The sequence below is a fragment of the Homarus americanus genome, unplaced genomic scaffold, assembly GCF_018991925.1.
Source record: "Homarus americanus isolate GMGI-L3 unplaced genomic scaffold, GMGI_Hamer_2.0 scaffold26351, whole genome shotgun sequence".
In the NCBI taxonomy this organism is placed as follows: domain Eukaryota; kingdom Metazoa; phylum Arthropoda; class Malacostraca; order Decapoda; family Nephropidae; genus Homarus; species Homarus americanus.
The window spans coordinates 1,632,992-1,660,577 of record NW_024724368.1 but is presented as its reverse complement, the minus strand read 5'-3'; the positions used below and the strand labels follow the sequence as shown (position 1 = coordinate 1,660,577).

The 27,586-nt window shown below is 35.3% G+C and overlaps 1 protein-coding gene across 4 annotated transcripts in view; it reads right to left on the bottom strand.

The window, feature by feature from the left end:
• Nucleotides 1-1,582: 1,582 nt before the first annotated feature.
• Nucleotides 1,583-27,586, bottom strand: part of LOC121864124 (serine/threonine-protein kinase tricornered-like) — an 83,458-nt gene continuing 57,454 nt past the window's right edge. Inside the window, exons 4-12 of one of the 4 annotated variants that reach the window (XM_042363045.1) lie at nucleotides 27,090-27,173; nucleotides 25,585-25,708; nucleotides 24,661-24,778; nucleotides 23,240-23,379; nucleotides 20,726-20,905; nucleotides 16,732-16,931; nucleotides 16,431-16,542; nucleotides 5,795-5,854; nucleotides 1,583-5,263 (exon numbers count right to left, since the gene is read on the bottom strand). In XM_042363045.1, coding sequence (XP_042218979.1) covers nucleotides 5,151-5,263; nucleotides 5,795-5,854; nucleotides 16,431-16,542; nucleotides 16,732-16,931; nucleotides 20,726-20,905; nucleotides 23,240-23,379; nucleotides 24,661-24,778; nucleotides 25,585-25,708; nucleotides 27,090-27,173 — 1,131 coding nt within the window. In that variant the 3' untranslated portion in view covers nucleotides 1,583-5,150. Of the gene's footprint in view, nucleotides 5,264-5,794; nucleotides 5,855-16,430; nucleotides 16,543-16,731; nucleotides 16,932-20,725; nucleotides 20,927-23,239; nucleotides 23,380-24,660; nucleotides 24,779-25,584; nucleotides 25,709-27,089; nucleotides 27,174-27,586 lie in introns of all 4 variants that reach the window. The other 3 variants (XM_042363044.1, XM_042363047.1, XM_042363046.1) reach the window with 3 other exon arrangements.

Here is a 27,586-nt window from a genome sequence, read left to right as displayed (position 1 = left end):
GTGGAGAGGTGGGTGGTGGAGAGGTGTGTGACCGGGAGGTGGAGCGTGGCCGGGAAGTAGGTGACGGGCGGCTGGGATGAGGAGGGTGGAGTGGCGGCAGTAGTAGCTGGTTTTCTCTTGAAAAACATTGCGATTGGTAGTTGTTTTTTCTTTTCTTTAAGGTTTTTAAACATTTCCTAGTAGGGAAACAATACCTGGTTGATTTCTCAAACAATCTTATGGTTCTATTCCATGGAAGGGTCATGGTCAACAATGAAATCAGCTACCATCTTCACCTATTGAAATAGTTCACCAAAATTGTTCAAGCCCCAACCTTCTTGTTGCAATTCCATAATTTCTTCTGCTTAATCTTCCTCGGCACTTTTAACCAACTCTTCCAAATCCTCTTCTGTCAGTTCCTCTCCATGCCCACCAATCAGCTCTTCCACATCTTCAGCAGCCATGTCCACAAACCCCTCACCACCCAACTGACATGCAAGACTCACAATGTCATTCACATTCTTTACTATGGACGAAAATCCCTGGAAGTTATTCACATACTCAGGCCATAAGGTTTGCCAACAAGCATTCACTGTCTCTGGTTTGAGTTCATTAAATGCTTCACTGATGTTGGTAATGCAATCCGCAATGCTGTACCGCTTCCAACAATTGCTACCATCAAGGTCAGGGTCTGCGCCCATGGCACTACGGATACGACCAAAAGAGCATTGGGTGTAATATGCCTTGAAGTGGGGTATTACACCCTGATCAAGAGGCTGAATAAAACCAGTGGTGTTAGAGGGTAGGGACACTATCTCTACACCTGGATGGCTAAACTGAAAACTTTCTGGGTGACCTGATGCATTATCTATCAATAATAATACCTAGAATTCCATCTTCTTGGAAACAAAGTGTTTTTCCACTTATGGGAAGGTGCATTTAAGGAACCAATCCAGGAATGCTTGCAGTTACCCATGTCCTTTTGTTAGACTGCCAAAAATCTGGTCCTCAATCCAAACGTTCACTATGTCCTTGTCATGAACAACCTGCGCCACTTTAACACTTGCAGGAGCACTCGCTTGAACAGAATCACGAATTGCTTGTTAATTTTTTTTTTATATACGGCACTGTGGACTCGTTTACACCAAACACCTTTTACATTTCACTCCACTAGCTGTTGTGTGATGTATTCACTACAAAATTACATTCTTTCTCTTTAGCCTCACATAGCTGGTCACAGATCTAGGAGCTGATGTTAACAGTCACTATATACTTCAAACTATAAATTTGTAAGGTATTAGCTGAGTTACCAGGCTACACCCAGGTGGAGGAAAAAGAGACAACCCACCTGCACCTCCCTACCAAATTTCAGCTTTCTATCTCAAAACTATGGATAACTCGCCTGTGGGGGTTTGTGGTTGGCCCATGTGGAGGGACAGGAGATAGCGCACGACCATCCCCAAGACACCACCCTACCAAATTTCAGCTCTTTCTCTGCAAAACTGTGGAAATGCATTAAACATAGACAGACACATACAGTGTATTTCACATACATGTACTCATGTAGATTACAATGAACTAGTTGAGAATAGTAAAAGGAGAGTTAGGTTATATTATTCTTTTATTGGTGACTAGTTACAGGAGCTACTGCTGTCTCTATATTTACACGAGATCTCCCTTGGAACCCCCACGGTAGGAGCCACAAATTGTTAGTTACACAAAACAAAATGGGCTCCTTTAGTGATAACGGGCAAGTTGTTATAACACTTGTTAAGGGTAAATTAGTGTTCAACTGCTTTATGCCTTAGATACTAATCCCAGAAAGTAGAATTCTCTTACACATTACATCTGCCGTGAAACTATTTTACTGTGCAAAGGGAGGTAAGCCAGTATGGCAATTGTGCCCAGGCCTTTTTCTTATGACTTGGTTATATTCAGAGTAATAATAAAGGAAACTGGTCATATAAGATTACTGTTGTTCCTCACTAGGAAAAATAGTTTCTCTGGCAAAGCAGTTTGATCATTACAGTATTAGTTTATGCCTAAAATGATACCTGATGAAACAACTATACAATTTAGATTACTGAAAAATACACTGGTTGTTTATGATTACAGATTGTAAATATCCCTGTGTTATCTGATTACTGCCTAATTCTCATAGAAATAAGATTTTAAATCAAGTGATATGGGGTTAACTAATATAAATCAATGTTTCTTACCCTTTTACTCCACAATACATGTCCCACGGACGGTACTTATGCACTCTCAGGAGAGCTATAAAGTTTTTAGGAGATTTACTTATCAATAACAAGACGTATTACTGTACAATGCCAGATACAATGTGGCATAATCTTGACAGTCATTACTTACATCATGAGGAATGTATTTTTATTCAGAGACACTATAAACTTGTAGCAAAACAGTATAATCTATCTAGATGCTGAGAAATACACCCTTGAACTGCACTATGCTGAGGCTATTAACACTGGAGTTAAGGCTTAGTGGTTAGCAAGTCTGTAGTTACCTTACTTATTTTAACCTCCACATATATATTCTAAAAGGACTCTATATCTTCATGGAGGATGAGATGTTCGAGTCTTTTCATACAATGAAGCCCAAAATTAGTATCTACAACAGAATCTCTATTTACAATGTAGGCACATCTTAATTGGTAGAATGTTTAAACAGCCTTCCCAATCAGATGTCAAGGTTAAAAAAAAAAATAAAAAAATAAATTACTTGCACCACAAACCTCTGCGACACAAACAGCACACTCACATTCCTACTGCAACATCAGCACTCTACCTGATGTTCAATCTAAACCTTCATTGTGTGATACTGTCAACCTGTTTGAGTGTTGAAAATATCTTTTTGTCATTTTTTCTGTTTCCAAAACTCAACTATTATTTAATAACATTAATATGAACAATCAAAGCAAGATCTTTCCATAAAACATAATGAAATTGTCTGAATCCTGGGAATATACTCACAGCTGAGTATGATTAATCAACACCAAATTTTGAATAGTTTAGGTATAAATTGAACACATTTCACATACAGCTACATTTTAAACTAATAATAGCCATCAACAAACTCAGACAGACTTCAAAATAAATATCTAATTATTAGTCTAGTATTCATTCAACTGCTAATGTGCAACACATTCAACACAATCTAGGGATTTATTTTTAAAGAATAGAATATGTACAATAAAATAAATTACAAAAGTTGAACTAAAATGTGATCCTATCTGTACTGGAGGGGAGGGACAGCCCAAGTCCAACCAGTTGCTACTGTGTGTATCCTGTTAGCACTCATCAGCCACATTTACTACAGTGACTTACCTGGTTTTCTTGAAAGAGAAATCTATTCACTACATGAATTCTAAATGGTAACATCTTGTCTAAAATATATTAAAGATTGCATTAAGTAACATCATCTGAAAGAAAGAAGGATTCCAACTTAATCTTTCCTTATACTAAACATTTAATATAACTATCCCCATCCAAAATTAAAACAAAATCTAACATGGACAACCCAATTGTACTTACACCAGTGTGTGTGGTAATAACACAGTGACTGTGATTGTTGAGTTCTAATACTAATACAGGCTTTCTTTACTAATCGGTTAATGTTTATTTGCTACTTTGAAGATACAAACAGTTAAAGTGGGATATTATTATGCATTAAAAAAACTGAAAAAGTAAACCAAATAAGACAAATCAAGAAGTCCTCTTGCAAATTTTTGAACTATAAAATACCCTATGGTCAATGCTTGCAAAGTAACAGCACTATTAATTCTTCACTTAAAGCAAAGAAATTTCTCACAGTATTCAATATTCAGACTTTAAACATAAAAAAAAAATATGCATGCTCACAACCATGGCTTGGAAGGGGAAGTATTATTGCGCAAAAAATTTATTTACCATTAACAAATCAACAAATACTAACATCTTTCATTTCATATATGCCACTTCTTTTTCATTTCTGTCAAAATGATGCAATATGAAACAAATAAATACTAAAACATGAGATGAAATGGAGAAGGTATAAATGAAAAGGACTGGCAAATACTATTAAATACTGATCAAATCATGCCCAATGTCAACATTTATCCCAAACATAAATCTTGGTCAGTTTATATTTAGATGTCACTTGCTTTCATATCTGCACAGTTCTGGATATCCATGTTCTTGGTTTTCTGCAGTCCAAAGGTGTTGAATAAGTTCATCTCACACTGGTTTACCAGTGAAAACCAAAACATAAAACCTTGAAAAGTTTAAGGTGATAAAACTTAAAATATATCACTGAAGGGGACATTCAATCACTGTTTTGCTGGGATTCTATCACAGTCTGTCTTCAGCTGTAAGGCTTAGCTAAAATCACATTAAAATTATAATGCAATATTCACACAATGATTAATGAAACATAAGTTTCTAATCACACTTGAGAAAAAAGAAAAAAAAATCACTGGGTCCCATAATCATAAAAATTATAAAATGACAAATAAAAAATATCTTACAAGAAAAGATGTAAGAGCTATTTCTCACATAGTGGGAAACAGTGATGTACAACACCAACACATCGTGACCTGCTGGTGAACTACTTGTGTTCTCTACCAACTCTAGTGGTTGGGCACAACACATGGCAATATATGTACTTCATGTATAGTGCCATGTTTGTAAGGTGTGTGAACACTAAAAAAAAAAAAAAAAAAAAAAAAAAAAAAAAAGAGGGGAAAAGGTGGGAGATTGTTTGATATAAGTGCCAATTTTTTGTGGCACTGTTCTCTAAGTTGAAAGGAATAAAGCTGAGTCTTAAGACCTGAGAAACTATTCAGCATAGTTTATTTATCCTGAGCCCCTGCTATTGTACCTCACCATCTTTTCCCTAGATTGCATCCCTCTTAATGCAACTAGCACTGTCTCATTAAGATTTATACTATCAGTCACTCTTTATATGAATGTTTTTTTTTTCAGACCACTGTTCAGGCCACAAGACCCGAGATGTTAAATGTTACACTCAACATCACATTTCACCTTATCACAAGCTCCAGGTCAAATGTTTGTTGTCACAAACCTTGTACATGACCCATCATAATATTCATTGCATGGGTCTGTTTCTATGAAGAGTCCTTCTGTCACAAATTGTGAATTGCAACATGTTTTGGCCTATGGACGTATTAGACCTCTCTGAGTGAGACCTTCAAACCGTTTGTAGGTGTAATTGATGAAGACCCAGTCCTTGTATCCTGCCTCGCCTTCCTTTACTGGTGGAGAAGCAGCTGTAAGAAATAGAAGAAAAACATTTTATTTATTTTTTCCAAACTACATAAACTTCTAAATACAAGGCATAATAAAACCATATATGATGTAAATCTTTAAAATGGTAAATACTTTTATTTATTTTGTAAAGTTGGAAACTGGATGAGGTTAAAGGAGCAGGAAAATAGTTAAATAATTTCAAAATGCATGTATACAGTGTAATCCAGGATGGCCCATGCAGATTCTTCTCCAAATGTCTCCCTACCATAGAAAATAGTTAAGAGTATATGTGTGTGTAGGTGTGTGTGTGTGTGTAGGTGTGTTAGGTGTGTGTAGGTGTGTGTGTGTGGGTAGGTGTGTGTGTGTGGGTAGGTGTGTGTGTGTGGGTAGGTGTGTGTGTGTGTGTGTATGTGTGTGTAGGTGTGTGTGTATATGTGTGTGTATGTTTGTTTGTGTGTGTGTGTGTGTGTGTGTGTGTGTGTGTGTGTGTGTACATAGACACATGCACATGCTCCCCCTCTTCCCCAAGTATCTGTAATTACTGTATTTACCATCAGCTAAAGCCTTGCTCCCAACCATGATGGACAGTCGAGAGTCTGCTGAATGCGGGTCTAAATAGATAAAGATATATTGATATACACACATATAATGTATATGTGTCAATTAAATACTAAGGAAAAATTCCCTAAAATTTTGGGAAGTAGCAAGTATTGTAAGAACTGCTTAATAGTAGCTTATCATTTAAATTTATTATCTTCGGGATTATATGAAGTGAAAATACTGTACAGTAAAATAATTATGAAACAGTAAATACTCTTCTGTCATGTCTATAAACAGAAATTCTCTTCATTATTTTTTCCCTCCTGAGTGATACAACAACAGGAAAAGCATTCAAGAAAGGGGGATATGATAATGAAGTGAGTTTAACATGGTATTTGATAGAAGGAAAGTGAAAGTAAATGATAGGAAGATAAAAATAATATAAATTTGCAAGCAGGGAGTTTGACATTGTGGATCTTCGTAAACCGTATAAAAAAGGATATCGAGTACAGTATAAGGAATTAAACTATATTTGGGAATGCAATGTAAAAACAGCATGGTGGTGAATGAAATCAACAAGAGAACAATACATGAAACATTGACTTGGAGTAAAGCAAACTGGCCAAAAATTTAAGCTTTAGTAATGCATTACCTTATGGCTGCATCTGAAGCCAACAGTATGAACAGGATAAGAAACAGTGATGTATATGGTGTTTTTGAAATGTTAGAGAATAAAAAAAAAGAGGGTGTTAACAACAATGTGATGGAGTTTAAGAAAGGGATTCTCTAAAAAGGTATGAACAAATGAGATGGGTGCGGGAGGATAAGTTGGTACAAAAGGTGAGCTGAAATAGTTTAACAGGTGCATAGGGTAAGGGATGCTGCCACACCATTGGAGGAAAAGTTGTAACAGTATGTACATGAAAACAGGAAAGGGAATGGAGAAGGTATAGGAGATATTGAGTGTAGGGCAGCCTGGAAGCTCTTCTGTTGTGACCATCCCCTCAGAGGGAAGCTCCCAATGGGAGTAAGACATCACATAAGATCATCAGCTGAATATAAACCATAATACTGCAATAAAGTTGTGTAAACAGCCAATAAAATTATTAGCTCTTTACTATTCATATGTTATTATCATGGATGCATTTTCTTGTATTTCAAATACAGTACAGTTGAACATACAAGAACTTTCTCAAGCATTATAGTTAATAGTTAAACATCAAAATACCCAGTTTCAATGCTTGAAACATCTGGTGAAGAATTCTGCATGTTACTTCAACATCACACAAGTGAAGTAGTTGCCACTTACTTACACTAACGTTACCTTTTACAATGGCCAGCATTAGAAATTACCACAAACAGGAATGCGAAACACTTATTTCTTTGTTTAATCAGAGAACCCAAACCTATCCTAACCTAGACAAATATTAGTGATTCTAAGGTAGCTTTGGTTAGGTACAGATAGGTTTTGTTCACATCAACTGAAAAGTAAGTGGTTTTGCTGCCCTGTTCAAGATAATAAATTAACATGACCATCTTACCAATATCTAAAACTCAAGAAACATCAGCAAGGATCAGTCATCCAAGTTATGCAATATAAAGAAAATTTCACAAGAGGGGTAAAGGTCCTTATGTGGCTTGTCATGACAAAATAACTAGAATTACAGCATTCCCTTAAATACTCTCTAGTAAGTTGAATAAATTAGTGACCTTCAAGTTTACACTGATCACATATTGAGAAGTGGAATAATACAGAACCAACTTACAGCAGCAAACTTAGTCCTTAAAGCACTAAATCAGGGACTTTCTGCATAGCTTTAGCATAGATATACAGCATGCCCTTAAAATTCGTGGGGGATAGGTTATCAAAATGGCTGCTAATAGCCAAATCCGTGAATAACATTTGCTGACCGGGGGTGTGTGTGTGTGTGTGTGTGTGTGTGTGTGTGTGTGTGTGTGTGTGTGTGTGTGTGGTTTCGTGTGCAAAGAAATGTATATTCTCTTTATGTGTTTGCCGTTAGGACAATTATTTCTTTTACCTGTATTATATACAGTGATATCTCCATTAGCCGGAACAATTGGTGCAAAGCACTTTCGAGAATGAGAGATTTCAGGGTAATGAGACGACTCTCTCAAAGGTGGGAAAGATCCCTCATCCCCGGAATTTTCCTGGTAATGGAAAATGTTCTTAGAAATTCCAGAAATTGCCCATTATATCATCTCTCAAACCCGGAAAAATATCCCCCATCCCCGGAAATTTCCGGGTGCTGGGTAAATTTTCTCAAAATATTTTCTGGAAAACATGCCCCTCAGAAAATCTTTCCCAAAGCTGGAATTTTCCGGAAAACTCTGGTTTTGGGAATGATTTTCAGAGAAAATTTCAATTCAGGCTATTGGAGAGTTCCGGGTTTGAGGGATTCCAGCCAACGGAGATATTACTATATATGTTTGTGGAGACACAAACACACAAAACACATACAAATAAATAATAATGGGAAAATCCTCTCACAAATAATTAAAACAAGACAACAAAATGTGAGAGTCTACTCTCAAGTCAACTTTAATAACAAAGCACAGAGTTGACTTGAGGGTACTCTCATATTTTGTATACATTATGTTGTCTTGTTTCTAATTATTTGTGAGAGGATTTTCCCATTATTATTTATTTGTATGTGTTTTGTGTGTTTGCATCTACACACACACAAACAATACAGTACAGGTAAAAGAAATTACTGTTTCTAGAATGAATGGCTCCCTGTCCCGGCCGCAATAATGCCAGCAACTTTAAAACTACCCTTAGACATTCTTGGGTACATCGAGGGTGTCATCCATGAATAATCAAGGTCCGCGAATTAAAAATCCACGAATTGCCAGGGCATGCTGTATGTAATATTATTTTCTAAGTTTCATTAAAATTCCAAGCTGATGATGAGGTATCTCCCATTCATGAGAAAATATCACAGCCATCAAACAATCAACTTGCAGACTACTTGCAGTACTGTAGTCACTGTATCTCAAAATAAATGAAATAACTACAGATGCATAGCTGGTTAATGGTAGCATTATTATCTGAATAAGACTTAATTCAGATAGTTCACCTAGTCACTTTATATTCTCCCATTAAGTGTTCCCATCTTTAGTCTACAGTATGTCAGTAGTTTTGGAAAAAATCTGGACAGCTTTGTAAAATATGCCTTTTAAAAATGAGGCTGAAATAAAAGAAGTGTCATATTGCTCTAAGGAACTACTGTAGTGCAGTACTAAAAATATAGTATAAAACCTAAAATTCAACAAAAATATTTAAACTTTAACATCTCAATATCATACATTTCCATGTACGTACATACCTACACAATAGTTGTATTCACTTTAGACTTAAAAATGTCGAGTCTTTTCCAAACACAAGTGAAAACACACTTGCCTTTACTTATAAATATTCTCACTACTAAATTACCTTTCTTTAACCATTATTTTTTAATTACATAATACATGTACAATATCTCAAAAAGTGTCTGCCAGGATGGGTCAGATTGATACGTTTATTGAGATACAAAAAAACATTAATACATCTCAAAGGGATGAAGTGACATAAGTCATCCTCACCCCAATATGGGTCAGATGACTTCTGAAATGCTACATGCAACTCATGATGTCTTGGGAGGGTTGGTATGCATGGCTCTGTGGCATACTGACCTTACTACACCTGGTAACTGAACATCCTATTGATTACACCAAAATAATATATATTTTTTTATTATTTATATTAAACTATTTACCAAGTAAATGCATGTCCCACTATCTATCATCTGTGGTCTCATAATGTTTCACATAGAGTATGGACACATACTTCTTTGAGATATTGTACAGTAGAATCCCAATTATCCAGCACCTATGGGGATTGAGAGGTGCTGGATAAAGAGTTTCTCCAGTTAGTTGAAACTCACTTTTAGGATCTCCCAATACACAGAGCTACAGGCTGAACTTGCAAATTCGTGTCTCAGAAAAACGGACTTCTTTAACACTTATTCCACTCGATATAAACAATGTGGCTTAGCGAATAAAGAAAATATAATATTAAACTATAAAATTGAAAATGAAGAACATGGGTGTGCATATGTGGAAAGTGAACGTGTGTGAAGGTGGTGGGCTATAAAAGTTGTTGAAAAATCATTACAATACTCTAATGTGGCTTAGAAATAAGGAAAATATAGTATAAAATTAGAAAATATGAAAAATGAAGAACATGAGTATGCATTTGTGATAAGTGAACCTATGTGGAGGCGGTTATAGCCAAGGCCTTGGCTATAACTACGTCGCCGACTCGCCAGCCCAGCCACCTTGTATACAGTATTGATACTTGCAATGAAACTATATAAAAGTTGTGGAAAAATCATTACAATACTATAATGTGGCTTAGAAATAAAGAAATATTATACAGTATAAAACTATAAAATAAGAAAAATGAAGAGCATCGATGTGTATATGTGGGAAGTGAATGTGTGTTGAAGAGGTGGGTTACACCGTTACAATATACACACAGCCAGCATGGCAGCCACACACGTCTGTGAGTCAGCTGGGTGACTGCCTGAACTGTGTCATTTCACCCAGAGGATGGTTTGAGTGTGGAAGGAGCAATTTTTTGTACATAAATGTGTGCTACTGTATTTTATGATATGCCATATATAGATTTTGTTTATCGTAACAATAAATAGGGCAGTTCATCCCCATTGCACGAGGTATTCAAACTTACGATTCTAGTTGATTTGGGAGGAATTTTTATTATAATTATTATTCTTTCATTTTGGTGCCAATTAGTTGCATCTACTGGTTGCCTGGATACCAAATAACTGGAATTCTACTGTACTGTCTCACCACATACTATTCCACAAAATAAAAATTTCCATGCATTTCACTCAACTTACATCATACAAAGCTCCTCATTATCTCAAACTGGGACAAAAGATGGAAGTACTACTGGAAATTTATAACAAGAAAATTTGTGTATTGAAAGTTCTTTCCTCTGATAATGTGTGAAAATTTTATCTACACATTTACCAAAAGAAAGTCTCGTTGTTGGTTTGTGTAATGGACATCTCTATTTTTTACTATGAATGACTAAAACTTTTTGACAGCCCTCCTCGACTTACGATGGGGTTAGGGACCCAAATCCAGGTCGTAAGTCGAAAATGCGAAGATAATACATGGAAAATCTAAAGTGGGTGTCTCATTTTCTTCTCAGCACCACAAAACTCTCACTTTTAAGCATACCAGCCATTTTAAAGGGAATTACAAAATTGTTTTTGTCAGTACATAGCGCTAACGTCTGGACTCGAAAATACGTAATTTGAAAAAAATTTGGTATAACTGGGGCGGTCATATGTCTGGGTGGTCATAAGGCGAGTAGGTTGTAAGTTGAGGAGTTTCGCTGTATAAATAAAACTGCATAAAAAATTCAACTACCCCCCATCAGAAAATCGTTCTCAAAATCAGAATTTTACAAAAAATTATGGCCTTGGGAACGATTTTCAGAGGGGCAAATTTTCTTGGAAATCATGAGAAAAATTTCCCGGTATACAGAAAATTCCAGGGAAGGGACATTTTTATTCCAGGTTTGAGAGATGAAAATTAGGGACTTTTTCCAGAAACCCAGAGAAAATTTTTCTGGTAACCGCAAAATTCCAGGGATGGGGGATATTTTTCTGGGTTCGAGAGGTCATGTAATGCACAATTTTTGGAACTTGTGAGAATATTTTTCCATTACCCAGGAAATTCCAGGGATGAGGGATTTTTTTTTTCTGGCTTTGGGTGATGAAATAATGCATCATTCTGGAACTTCAATGAAAATTTTTCCGTTACCCGTAAAAGTCTGGGGATGAGGGATTTTTTTTCCCGGCTGAGAGAGAGTCGTCTCCTTACCAGGAATCTCTCATTCCTGAAAGTGTTCTGCACCAATTTTTCTGGCTAACGGAGATATCACTATTTTAAACAGTTGTATATCGGTTGAGTTTTTTGGTGTTAATGAATTTAAAAAGTATTACTAGAATTTGAAAGATTGCAAAAGTATATTTAAGTTTCCAAAGCAGATTTCACTAGAAATAGCCTTTTCAATCATAATCCCTTAATCATATCACTGCCTTTATTATGAGAACATTTCACACGATATAACTAGTGTGAAACTGAGTTTACGCCTCTCCTTGTCAAATCTTTTAAAGTAGCAGTCACCAAATCTCTAGGGTAATGGGCGACAGAAAACGAATTCTCGATCTTATTTGAGAAAATTAATACGTACAATGCTTGAATAAACAATTCGAAAACTGAAGCATCTGCATAGGCCATCTCAGGCTGGCCAATCTACCAGGCACTCCAAATTGTTGGACAAATTTTGAAACTGATTAAATAATTCATTTTCAAACTACATAATATTTCTTATGTTGTCATGATCTACTTCCAGCTTGTAAAATTTCTTACTAAACATCAAGATGCTCATTTATGTACATTGCAGATCAGAGGGAGTCATCATGCATATGATCTAGTGACCTTAGACACTCCAGGTAATATCATAATTCCCAATATGTTACAGGTAACTAAGCCTCAAGCAGCAACTCATGGTCCCCCAAAACAATCATCCAAAAAAGTAAAATATGCAAATTGGAGACAGTCAGGCCAAAGAATTTGCAAAAGACATGACCAATAATAAGCACTTGTGAAGAAACAATGCATAATCCTACTGAAGTTAAATCACAGAACCTGTTGTGCTTGTAATGAGTAACTGCCAATATTAAGAGTATTGCACATGCTAAAAATATTGTTGTGAAATTTGACCAGTGAGCTAAGATGCGGTTTTTTCAAAGCCGGATGAAGTGGGCTTCCAACACACGCATCGTGGTGTGTAATTCTGGTACAGTCCTTATCAGGCCACAAATCTGTTCAAACATCAGGAAACTGTTCATTTTTTGCAAGCGATTAACACTAAGGAGAAACTGTTGTCTATCCATCAGGCATGGGGCTGAAGCTAACTTCGGCTTCTGGAAGCCATGCTTTTTGGACTTGCCTTCGGCTTCAAAACTTTCTAAAGGCTTCGGTTTTTGGAAGCCATGCTTTCTGGACTTGCCTTCAGTTTCGAAGCCAAAGACATAGCACTGGCTTCAGATTCAAAGTCACAGGCCTTACTTTGGATTTTCATCTTTATACAGACCCACTGATCATAGTATATAATTGTATTTAGATCATATTAATAAATACTACTGTACATCAAATTTGTGGCAGATCCAAGGTGGTGCAATTTTGACCTGACTTGATAAGTGACATGGGTTGTCATGTCATTGCCAAAATTACTGACCAGCATGTCAGTGAGCAGTGCTGACATAAGAACATATTGTTTCAGGTCAAAATCTCTAATCCATGTAGTGCTGGGGAGGGTAAATTTTAGGTGAGGTCGGGTCAAGTGTGAGTTGACCACATAACCTTGATCTGACCTTATATTGAAATCCACACTGGCATCACAAGTTATCCCTAACTAGTCTATTCTCACAAGGACCTGACCTGAATGTTGGAAGAGATCAGGGATACTAAACGGCTGTGACCTGACATTAGATCGCTTTGTACTTTTGAAAACCTTATGATGATTCGTTCTAACGTTTCTCTGTGTTTTGTGACTGTAAATTACTATGTTTACGTATTGTGGATAAAATAAATTTAGTAAAATAAATTGTTACTATAAGTAACCCTTTTCAGCCTATAGAGAGGGTCAAAACTTACCCCAAACAATCGGCTTAAAATAAAGTCAGCTTATCTCAAAGCCCTGCTGCAACTTAGAATACCATACATGTCCCAGTCAACATAAGGTAATATAGTATAATATATAAATAATGGTGTTAAGGTTCCAGGAAGTATTGAAAAGCCTTGGCTTTGGCTTCATGACTTTTTAATGTCTGGCTTCAGCTTCAAAACATTCCAACGGCTTTGGCTTCGTCCCCATGCCTGATATCCATCTAATTGTCTATCTCTATCATAATTTGTATTCCTCACATTAAGAATAAGGATATCACAAGTATAATAATCCCAATACCCTTAACCCATATAAACTTAAAAATCTGTCACGATACAACTAGCACTCATTCTCATCCCAATAATAATTTTGTCTTCTGAAAGTAATATGTAATCTATATTATAAATTATTTTCTGAGTCATCTAAATTCGCCATTTCTGAAAAAATTTAGTTGTCAAAACTAGTGCTGTATAATAATAATAATAACTGCACTGTATATCAGGATGGGACATTCCAATACTTCTCCAAATCCTACAATCACGGCACATTTGTTCATAACCTTCCACCATTCTTCAACTTGTTGAATTACGTGGCTGTTTTAATTAGCTGACAATAAGCTCAAACTAAAGAAATGTAATACTTTCCACTATTTTTATATAATTTATATTATTACACTATACAGTACCATATATGTTTCAATGCCAGTGAGCAGCAGACAACTGTATGGAATCGTTTGATATTCAGAGTACTGCCATCCACGCCAGCAAATCAAGAGAAATTGAGGCCGGTAGGCATATTTATCATATGACATCACACAGGATCCATCTTTGATGAAGCCTGAACTGTTGCAAATAGGAAAGTGCCACAAAGAAAAACAAACTTATAAAATAGACAAAATAGCCCATGCGCATGGCCATGATATTACTGCCAGTTTAACTCAATTAAGCTCATATGGTCACAAATTAAGAGATGCCAGAAAAAATAATTCCAATTCAGATCAATCTATGAAAACAGTAAAGAAATTGACAAGAGAGGCAATTGGTAAAGTGACTGAAATAGACTAGAGAACGTGTACTAAACATACCAAGAAAGTAGATGATGATTACAGGAAAAAAGATGTGGCTAGGGAACATGTATTTGAATCATTTGTAATTAAAATTGATGATGACAGTGATTGAAGGATTTGCCCAAATAATAATACAGTGATGATATCCTCTCTCTCTCTCTCACACGCACAAACAAACACATCCACTAACCTTGTAAATAAACTGTTATGATTTTATACTTAAATTATTTGTTATTAAATCCTGAATGTACTCTTATTACAATGTATATTAAACATATCATTGTAAGTGATAGAAACCCCCAAGGAATTAAGAGACAACTAGAGGAAAAGAGTGGAGAAAGACAATCAAGCTCTGTGTTTAAGACAGTGTTTCACTAGTGGTGAGCAGTCGACAAATGGTACGTAAGCAAACTGACTCCTACCTCTCCACACTCCCACCCCCCTTAACCCCAGTTGTGTCAGCCAATTATGAATGTCCTTTTGCTCGTCCCATATAACTACTTTAAGTGAACAGAGTATACATCCTAAATTAACAATCACAGTCTGATACCCTTCAAAAACTAAGCTCCTTGTCCTCAAAGGAGCAAACTCACCCAAAACTATACATCAAATTGAAAAGATATGTATGCTTGCTTTATATCTCAAATAAATTTTTAATGGAATCAGTTAATGATTGTCAAAATATAATTTAGGCTGGTCTTAAACATAATGAACTTGGTGGCACTATACCACAAAACTGCAGTTGAGGTTTGTTTGGTTATGTTTAATTTTGTTCCCATAGGAAATTAACATGCAAATCATGAGATCCCAGTTGTTTTCTTTGCTCCAGTAACATCCCAACACAATTTCAACATACCTGAACTTCACATAATATGAATTCCGTATATAAATTACCTGGTAATGAAAATTTCCGAGGCAAGCTTTTAACAGTGAGCTTCTATGCATCAACTTACCACACAGTACAACCATCAGTACAGTACATTTAAATCATTCACTTAATCTCCATAACTACCATGCTGAAACCATGGAGTATGTCTCTCCAAGGTCAGGTATAGCAATCAGTACTACAATGTATAATAAAAACTGCACTTACTTCCCTCCATGGTGTTAGTTATATGGAAACATTGTCTTAACTCCTCCTTTGCTTTGACTGCACTTCAATTAAAAACTAGCATCATGCATTTACTTCACTCTACTTAAATTAGGATGCAGGTACAATGGCTGACAGCAAGAAAAGGCAAAAAGCGCTATTACAGGCAACCATAAATCATTTACACTTTGTCGATTTGTGTAATATAGTGACAAAAACTTCACCTTATACACTGCTAAACCAACATGTGGAAATCTTTAGCAAAAGTTTGGAGCACTGATGTAAAGTCTTCAGCACGTTCAGGTGTAAATTTGGAAGTGTTACAGCTACTCTTAATATTCAAGAAAGGCAATAAGATACTGACATGGTGGTTTATCTTAGAAAACTAAACAAAACAAAACTATGTGAAAAACAGATTCTCAGACTAAAAAAATTATAAGTGAAATTACTAGTAAAAAATAATAACTTCTGTACCTTTACTATAGTGTTTGTTTTGATCTAAATGCAACTTATATTTTTACTAATAATCTGTGCTCATCACTGAAAAATTAAATGTGGCCTCAGAACCCCACAAGCTGCATTATGTCCATCAGTTGTAATATTTTATCGTCCTATAAAAATGTGATTGTAAAAAATAACATTACCTCAACAGTGAGAGAATGAAAACACAAGCCATACATGTAATTCACCCTGAGTGGATAATCTCCGATAATTAATACTTACGCAATTTGATATCAACTTCTGGGAACTCATCAAAATTGCTGGTGTCGTCAATAGATTTAACTTCAACAGGAATTGCTGAGGGGCGTTCCCTTGTATGTTCCCAATCAACTTGCTGTCATAATCAAACAAAACTATTATTAACTAAATGTCAAAATAATTTTTTTTCTTTTGAATCAATCATATCCAATTCATGGTCCATAAACTAACTATTTATATAAAACATATACTGTACATAGAAATACAGTATAATTACCCCTGATAAATTAAGCCTCTCTCTCTCTCTCTCATGTTATGTTATTACCTGGAAGAATTTCATACTCTTAAGATCTTCTATCCCTTGATGAGAACCAGCTCTGCGGTCTGCCTCACAACATAAACGTAGGATGGTGTCCTTTGCCTGCTCAGAGATGGGAACCTCAGGGGGAAACACTAATGTCTCGCGCCAACTCATCACCTTTCGGTAAGTCTCCTGAGGGTTCTCACTACAAAATGGCGGGTAACCTGTGGTGTAAAAATCATTATTAGTTATAAAAGTTAATAAATCTTACAACTGCTAAGAACTTTGTATTCTTGTTCCAATTTTAATTTATGTATAGAAATTTTTTTTTACAGTAAACCATTACAAAACATGTTCATATTTTACCTTTAATTTATCTTTTCTTTCAATTTGAAAACTCTCTGATAAACATAATACCCATGGCTATTTCAAGTGCCATTCTTCATATCCAGAGAACAGATTCTTCCCCATATGGTGTTGGACACCCGTCAACACCGTTCAAAACATTTGCATAAGTAATTTTGCATTTTATGTTAACCATATGTAAACAACTGCTTTTTGTTTCCAATGCAATGAGAAGTTGACAATATGGATGAAAAAAAAAGAGAGAGAAACAAACAAGTCACCATGATCCACTGAGGTAAATGAAAAAGGTGGTATTGAAGTATACAGTAGAGGTAAGGCTGAAGACATGGCAAGTAGAATCATAGAGTGGGTTAGGAGAAATCTACTGAGGTACTTTGGAACTAGGGAGAGGATGGTGGATGAAAATTGTTATTATTTAACCCAAACAGTAGGGGTATAAAAGATGGAGCTGTATATAAGGGAAAGGTCACGTTAAGGCATAAGAAAATGGGTCAGACTAAGATGGCATGTTCATAAAGTATGATCTGGAGGCATTTTTTTTGTTGCTAACCCACTCAGGAGAAGTTCCTAGGGAAACAAAGTTTACAGATATGGATAAACATGTAATGAGTCAATTAAGTGACAAGAATGAAAATATATATTTGTGTTGAGATTGAAACACATATACAGTATAATATTTTTGTCATGATTTAAAATATAGGTTTGAGTATTAAGCACTGCCATGCCATAAAACAAGGCCAAAAGGTAAGTATTTTCATCTTGAGCATCCCCAAATTTTTGCAAAAAATATCTTTAGAGGTTTATGTGAGCCATGCAACCAGTTAATAATACTAGTATAACTTTACAATAGAGTGAGCCATGAACAATTGTCCAATGGCTTCCTGGAAACCCAGTTCGTATATATGCTCCTCTACTTTTGTTCATATAATATGGAAACCCTTTGGTTCTTGTACCTACTCTCCTTTCTCAGTGAGGTTCCTTTCTTTAATGGCTTAAAAAAAAATTATCTTAATAGTCTGGCACACATTCTGAATGCATTTTTTCCCTTCAGTGACTGTTGTTCCCATTTCTATATACTGTACAGTAATATAGCAATTTAATGTTTCCTACTATTTTTACTTTTTTGTAACATTTTCTACATCTCTACTTTTGTGTTCCTTGTGTATTTTTACTCAGGCAACCTTCCTTCTAACACATAAATAGATGAGTGCAAGCATGTGAGGATGGCTTTCTTTCCTTAAAAGCAAATCAATCCTTAAATTTTTTTTGGAAATTTGTATCGAGTTAACTCTTAGGCTTCGGGTCACATCCTGTCACGTGTGTCTGTAGAGCTTCAGGTCACATCACACGATGTTTTTTATTTTTCGCGGGCCTGTTGAAATAAAATGGTCGGCCTTGGCTAGATTATGTTGCCAAGTAGGCATTTATCTTTTCCAGTCTCTTCTCAGCTTTTGTAATGTTGGAATCTCATCATTGGTCTTGACTCAGTTTACCAAGTGTTTATACCACCCCCCAACCCCCAAGCACAATTCTAGTATTGTGATCAATTACTGTAGTAGTAATAATGATTAATATAGTAATAATATAATAAAACAAGTGTCCTGTACTTCATACTGCCTACAAATTAGTGTTGTTTACCTCATACTATTGCATCATACATACACCACTTTACGAACATTCTCGACTCTTCCTAGCCTGTGTTGCCAATCTGTGGTAAGGTCATAATTTATTTCCTGTTTATATCATGCATGACCTGTGTAAGACTAGAAGTGCCTTTTATTTTATTTTTAAATGTTTCTGAATGTGCCCATGTGTGTGTGTGTGTGTGGGGGACCATACCCTAAAGCCCAGGGGTTAAACAATAATGGTGTTGTGACTGAGCCAAAATTCTGGGGTAAACTTTGAGAATATAAAACTAGTAAAATGATTTACTCTAATAAATGATTTTGATTTTGTTAAACTATAAAGGAAACCTCAAAATTTTATTAAACCACTTTACGTGATTCTTTCTAAATAGTGTTGTAGCTTTCTGTATGCAAAGCTATAAGTAGCATGCATAGTCTTTTTAAACAATATGATCTAACCGTTAGGAATGGGGTATATAATTCTAACAGGCTCAAGTCCAAGGAAGCATAAGTCCCATGAGTCCCAATCCTAACCTAACTCTAGTTAGGGTAGGAAAGGTTGGGACCTATAACAAGGGCCTGGAATCATGCTAAAATCACCTGTTTATGAATTTAATAAGTTTGCTTGCCTACTGAAGATTACAGCAACTATTACTCACACAACTGATGACCAAAATGCATTTAAAAATAAATGAGGCAGTAGTTATCAGTGCAAAAAAATAATTCAAAGTAAAGGAGATTCTTTTTTCACATAGATCAGACATCCTTCATGTATATTTATGTGTCAATGATTAGATATCCCTTTGTATTTTCTTCCACACCCTTACAATCCATCTCCTGTTGTGCAGCAGGGTGGACACAATGAAGAGCATTTCTCTCTCATTTGATGTAATTTATTATTTTTAACTGTCATACCAGATGTACTCTACGGTGTCTCCCTCCCACAACCAGGTCCCAAGACGACATTTCATTCAACAAATATCTTAAGAAAATGGAACGGTGGAAACATAGGCACTTTATTACTACACCATCAACTTTCTCATTAGCCCAGCTGTTAATTATTGGTAAATTTTTTGTAGTTCAATAGAAAATAGCCGTAAAAGAGGTTGTAGTTTACCAGACCTCCCTTTTCAGGGATTTCAGGACATAAAATTGATATCACAATAAAAAGACTGATTTAATGAAGTTCCTTAGAGTAATTTTCATTATGCAAGGGTTCTCAATCACCTCCTGATCAATACAGCACACAAGGTGAGAAAATTTCACACAAAAGTACTGTAGTTGAGAAATTATCCACCCATATGATTTAAACAGTATAAAAAAATAAATACAAATAAATAATCTCTAAAATTGATGAAATTCCAAGAGATCCAACCTTCTGGAGGCTAATTCAGATAGAAAGCTTTGCTCAACCTTTACACACATGTGATAAAGAGATATCAGGAAAATCCTTCCATATATGAGTCTTTTATTTCTCCTTTCCAGGATTACTGTACCATAATTTACATATGGAAGCAATAGTCAATATCCTATTTCCTTTAATAAGAGAAAACTTGGATAGCCAAAAATCTGAAGAGACATGTGAGGTATAATTGTGAAATGACTAACACTCACAACGAGGAAGGAAAAATGAAGAAAAAAAAAAAGCGCAATAAAAGCGGAGTGACGAAGAATTGTTAGTTTGATAACAAACTGTCTGAGAAAATATAATACCCAGAACAGAGGGAGATTTAAAAAGAGGCAATCATAATTTCAGATTCTCCTTTACTTTTCACAGACCAAACCATGATATATACCAGTAAAATCACACACGCACGCAACACAAATACCAAAAATAAATAAATAAATAAATAAATAAACTATGCAATAATGTAACAGAAAGGATTACATGCTTTCATGTACAGGTAATGTAGATAATGCCATGCAAATACATAAAAGACATCTTCAAGTCTAAATACTGGCCTACTCAAAGATACAAAATGTCAAACCTAATAAGATGAGGAATAAAATATACCCGCACTCCTTACCTATAAGCATTTCATACATTATAACACCAAGGCTCCACCAATCACAGCTTTGTCCATAGCCTGTCTGCATGAAAACTTCTGGTGCTATGTAGTCTGGAGTTCCTACAGTAGAGTAAGCAAGTGCTCGCCGATTTTTCTTCCAGCTCTCTGCCCGACGCTTTGAATCCATAGGATTTGTTGCTGGAACATTGGAGTAGGTCGCTATATAGGATAGGCAGGGTGAGGCATCAGGGTAGAAATGAGGAAGTGGATAAGGTATGGCAGTATTAGAAAATGCATGCAGGGAGGTTAGAGGTGTAGTTTTATACAGGTAAAGATACAAGAATATTAGCAAGTCACATGAATTCATGCACAAGCATTGTAATAGGACACAATACAAGAGTTATTGTATGCAAATGACGTGGATTGACATATAGCACACAACAAATAATGAAAAGAGGCAAATGCACATACAAGTTCACACAAGAATAGTTAATTGAATTTTTATGGATATGTTATTCATTCAAGATATAACATTTAAATAAAAAGTTTTCATTCACAAACATGGAAACAAAACAGAGAGGCAACAAGCAGGGGCCAAGAAGAGAAGCAGACAGGCAGGGAGGGGGAAAAAGAGAAGAAAAAAAATTAAACAAAATTAAATAAGATATTAAGTAACAAATTTATATACTATAATTGTATCCCCCCAAAAATGCATATACAGTATACTGTAACAAAAAGAATAATAGATAATTTAAATAATAAAACCAATATGCTATCAAGATACACTACTGTGAGCAGGGAACAGTGATCATTTCAATATATTAACTGAAAACACTTGAGGACTGCATGCAGAACTTATACTGTAATTTTCCAACAATATACAATTTTGAAAACTCAATACAATCTTAAAAAATCACCATATAAACAACATTTTTATCATCACTTTAATAAAATTTAGCATCGATTATATGTAAAATATATTGCATACAGAATTAATTATGCAATATGTACTCTAATGTACTGTACTGTACATGTTATCTGAAAAATATTTATCCAACATCTTTATTATATCTTTAAGTGAATGAAATGGCAGACTATAACTGGTGTGACAGATCAAATCAACTCAAACTAGTACAGTACAGTACTCAGGAACAAATATATTTCCTGCATTTCTTTATAATTCAGAATATATTGCACTGCTTAAGGTATTTCAGTCCATGTCCACAGCAACATGACTTGTCTGCTATTTTGCCTAAAAATTATTTGAGAATTCAGCATTTCAAAATATTTATAGAGCAAATAAAAATAATTTCATGATTTGGTGAAATAACTACAAAATGAAATTCTTTCCCTTAAAAAAAAATTAATAAAATAAAAAGAAAATATATATAAATATACACATACCCACATATCTTGTAGCATCATAATTTATTTGAAGGTTTAACCTTTAATATTAAAATAGTTTTGAGCAATATAACTTAGCCTACCTCCCCTCCATCCAATCATTACCTGCATTATGCACATTAGGTTTATAGAAATTCACCCATGTGGAATTTGTAAATTACCACTTAATTCCAGATATGGAATGAAAATTTGCACTAATGAAAATGAGGTTAATTTTCAAAACTTCCATCACTCACTCACACACACACACACACACAGTATTTCATAATGACCTTTGTTTACCACCAAGCATGGGTATGCAGTGTACCCATGCTATCAGTCTTGTTAACATCTGCGAGAGTGTCTCATGTGTGGTCTTTATACTCCCAGTTCCTAAACCTCTTTTTTTATATGAAATTCGGGTTCATATTGCTCTATGAGTTTGTGGGATTTCAGGTTGATGTGACATATCAATTGTGTTGACAATATGTAGAACATTACATGTGTTTAACAGGGATCCTCTCCATCTTTTATGAACATGGCTCCACCGGGACAACACCAGACAATAACGTCACCTGCCAGGGCATTTAAACATAATAATAATAATAATAATTAAAAAAAAAATAAAAAAAATCCTGTTCTGGGGGTAATAAAATAAAAAATCATGAACTGGGGGGAGGGGGGTCATGACACTATATACGTATAGGTAGACCACCATGGGGTAAAAATTACAATACTGTACAATTTTCACTAGAGTTATTAGAAGACAAATTTAAACGTGAAAATAAGCTAGAGGAAGTCCTCATCTGGAATACATTTAAGTAGCCTATACTGTACTGTACTGGCAAATACCCAGTATAGTATTAAAATTTAAAAAACACAATGGTTGCAAAGTTAATTTTATCTTTCATTCACTAGTTAAGCAGTAGCAGAGAAATATTCTCATTCAGCTAAGAATATTTACTGTTGTAATATTCAAATGCACCCATATAATTTCTAAATTAAAAAAAAATAAATAAAGGACCTGCATACAAAAGCAAATACATTACCTATACACATCAACAATCTCCACTTTCCCTTCATTCATTTTCATTCAACCGTTTTACTTTCATCATTACTAAAGTTATGATAATCTCACGGTAAACTTACTGAAATCAGAAGGTTTGGCTTGACTAAGATCTTTATAAAATTCTGTGCGATGAGACTTCTTCATTCCTGTACATAAGCCAAAGTCAGACAATTTTATATGTCCTCTGGCATCTAACAGCAGATTGTCTGGTTTGATATCCCTGTGGACAATTTAATGTAACAGTACATGATAAAATTCTTCAATATGAATATCTACAGCTCAACATACATTTAATAAAATAAAATTTGAGACATTATATTCATCATTTTCAGACTTATGAAAATCATAAGACAAGAAAATTACCACACAACAATAATGACAATTCAAAGTTGGTTACATATTAAACAGCACAGTAGTACTGCATGTTGCTTTACCATGCTTATAATTACATAGGACAGTCTGGAACTATGTAATTTCTGGTTTATTGAAACTTTTGTGAAATTTCAAGTGCACTATCAAAGTGACACACCTGTCTTCTCATCCTCGCAGGACAGCATTATGGAAATCATCACTATATGTGTTTAATGATGCACAGCTGTTTAATAGCAAATGTGTATGGAAATCAGGCATAGTATTCATTATTACTCATAAACATTGAATCACATGCCAAAATGATGCAGAGACTTTAAACATCCAAAAATAAGGTGAAAATAGGCATATGAAGTGAGTTTGACTTTTCATCCTTGTATATACCTGTACTGTAAAATATTTCTATATTTGTCTAGCAAGACGATTGTCTAGCAAGATATTTTGTATAAAAATTTTGCTTAACAGATGTACACCACTAAGCTAAACATCTGCAAATCCTAAAACACTGCTGTGTACCTCCTATGCATTGCCAAGGCAATGGCCTACATAAAGCCTGCTACAGTGGTGTTAATCCAGTCAATCTAATTGGAATAAAATTACTGGGAAAACATAAGTCCAATCTTACTATTGTAGAATCCAAATGTAAAAGGTGTCCAGTAATTTGACACATTACTGTAGTCAAGACATATAATGCTGGTTAGACTTGATCACTTTCCAAAGTAATCAACACATTTGAGAACAAAACAATCCACATAGAAGAGTAAAATAAAAATGGGTCTTTGTGACCTGTTAGAGACAGTGTGGATACTGTACAGCACACTGTACTGTAAAATAAGCCTTCTATATACTGTACAAGAAGGCAGAGTACCTGGTACTGAACTAGTTTGCCTTCACTTCTCCAGTTGTAAAGTTAGGTATCCAATTACAGCTGTGTGGACTGGGGGTACCTGAGTACAATCCAGCAACTCTTAGAACAGGAGGTTAGCAGAATATCCATTTGGTCATCACATCAACACATACGTAGAGTAAATCATGCCAAATTTGGCCACTGGATTTTAGTTAATAAAATAGTAAACTATGATGAATTACCACAAACAAAATTGGTGTATAGTGCAAGACAGTTATAACTCACCTGTGAATGAAACCTAGTTTATGAATGGAGTCTATAGCAAGAGCCGTTTCAGCGATATAAAACTGTGTGCATTCTTCAGATAGAGTATCCTTTTTCATGAGGAGGGTCATCATATCACCTGCAATGAAAGAATTAGTCAAAGATCTAATAAATGAATGACTTAGTACATCCGGTGTCAGGTAAAAGTTTATGTTAAAAAGTGCATTGCAATTGTACACACAGCAAAAAAAATCTGTAGAGAAGGAGCTTATTCCTTTTTGCCAGACCTTTCCTGCTGTGGCACAGGGTGACTGAAATTAAGAGTTGCACAGACTCTCCATATTCATTGTAATTCATTCTTTTTTTTTTTGGGTGGTGGTGGTGGTGGTGGTGGGGCTGCCTTCCAGATATTTTTTTATGGTGTCAACTTCTACAATAATTACTCTAAGGCATACAACATAACAGATGACTACTTTACACCTGTACAAGTACCATGAAAACCAACACATAAACTACGACTTTCTTCCTTGTTTACTTAAAAAACTTAATGAGCTAGTTTACAAATACAGTATAAAAATATTAAAATTTGATTAACATAAGTGCAATCAATAAGTACTGGGACAAATTCCTCTGACAAAGGGGACACGATTCTGATATGTTCATGCAAATTGAGCTCTAAAACAAAATAAAGGCTATCAATGACTGAACAAGCTTAGGAAAATAGACCACATTTTACTGAAGGATATTATTAATGGATGTATAAGAAAAAATGGATAAGGGATACCGATGGAAACACAAAGGGGTCAGAAGAACCATCAGTGAAGTGTAAAGGTTTATGGTGCGTAGATGTTACACCAAAACAGAAAGGTAGGATACATTATAGCAATCAGAACTGTGGTGCCAGGAATAAAGGACATTCTTAATGGTAACAGGCTGCCAACGTACCACCAGCAAGAAACTCCATCACTAAGTACAGGTTGATAGGATCTTGAAACGAGTAAAACATCTTGACGACCCACTGGTGATCAGCTTCCACCAAAACGTCTCTCTCTGCTCTTACATGAGCAACCTGAAAATAAATGTATACAGTACCTTTAAGTTTTTTTTAATGCTTTTGAAAAATCACATTAACAGGTAAACCTACAACAAAACCTACATCATACTTAAATAAAGAAGTACTGACTCTAATCACCCCCCTCCACCAAGTGACATGAAAAAGTAAGTTTTTCAAGTACAAATGATTCACAGTGTACCTACAGTAGTATACAGTACAGTGAAAAACTTACATACTATTGTAAGGATTAATCCCTTGGGTACAGGGGGTCACTATGTGCTGAATAAAATCGTTTGCCATTAGCCAAATAAAATACTAAAAGTGGCATCCCCATAATTTAGGAGTTAGGAGTCAAGGGTAAAGAATTAGGGCAGAAGAAATCTGTTTTGAGCAAGAAAGGCCTTAAAAGGTGTATGAAGAAATGCACACAAACACCGTCCACTTGTGGAATGTTTGATGGATATGATGGTTAAGAAGAATTACAACTGAAGGTGATGGAAGGAGAGGGTGAGGTAGGCTGAATGGAATGATTTAGTTGTTGAGGTTTGATGTGCAAGAAATGTAGGAGGTAAGACGCAGAAACCTCACCAAACATAAAGAACGGCTACGAAGTAGTGTACGTAAGTATTATGGAAGGGTGTTAAAAAAAAGTGTGTGTGTGTGTGTGTTACGTCCTGAGGAGTTAACTATGTAGGTCGTCAATCTTTAGATATGAGGATGATACTTTGATTATTTGATTGATGACTAAGATATAAGTACAGTAATACTGTATCTCCGTTAGCCGGAATCCCTCAAACCCGGAACTCTAAAATAGGCGGGATTGAAATTATCCTAGGGGCACATTTTCCGGAAAATTCTGAGAAAATTTTCCCAGTACCCAGAAAATTCTGGGGATGGGGGAGTTTTTCCAGGTTTGAGAGATGAAACTCAGGTGCATTTTCTGGAAATTCTGAGAAAAATTTTTCTGTTACTTGGAAATTCCGAGGATGAGGGATATTTTTCCGGGTTCGAGAGATGATGTAATGGGCAATTTCTGGAACTTCCAAGAACATTTCTCTGTCATCCCAGAAAATTCCGGGGATGAGAGATTTTTCCAGCTTTGAGAGAGTCGTCTCATTAACCGGAAATCTCTAACTCCCGGAAGTGCTCTGCACCAATTGTTCCAGCAAATGGAGATACAGGGTATCACTGTACATTTAGATGGTTTTCATTCAGTAGTTTACCTTTCTGTATCCTCCAAATTCTTAAAAGAAGCATTTCTGGAAAAACTTAAATTTTCATTTACTGAGCTACAAATCATTACTGCATTTATCAGCAACTTACAATTGATTAGAATGATAATATTACAGTCCTGTACTTGCTAGTTCTGCAAAAGTAACAGTTACATATCACACACCTGTTCTTTCTCCAACATATCAGCTTTTCGTAATATCTTCATAGCATAGACATGACCAGTATCTTTTTTCTGCACTAATCGCACCTGTAAAGATAAAACAGGTGCAAGGCACAATAAGGGTTTGCCTCATGTAATTATTATTGTCTAATGGTGTTAAAAACTAGATATAATAATTAGATAATTTATAGAACACTGTTCATGGTAAATAGCAGATTCAGTTGTTTTTTTCCTTAAGCCACCTGTAAAGCAACAAAATAAACATTACAATTATCTGAAGGATTAATTTTTACCTAATATATTTCCTAAATATCAGAGTTACTCCCTGTGACTACTTCCACAGATCAGTTGTGCTCAATGGTGTGATGTCATTTATACTTTTGTCAACCAATTTCATTCTTAGAGGTAATCAATCCTTCTTACTCAGATATTTCTACTATTCCCTATTTGTTTAGTCTGCTTCACTTGTTTGAGTGCCAAAGTAAATTTTGATTTCTTAG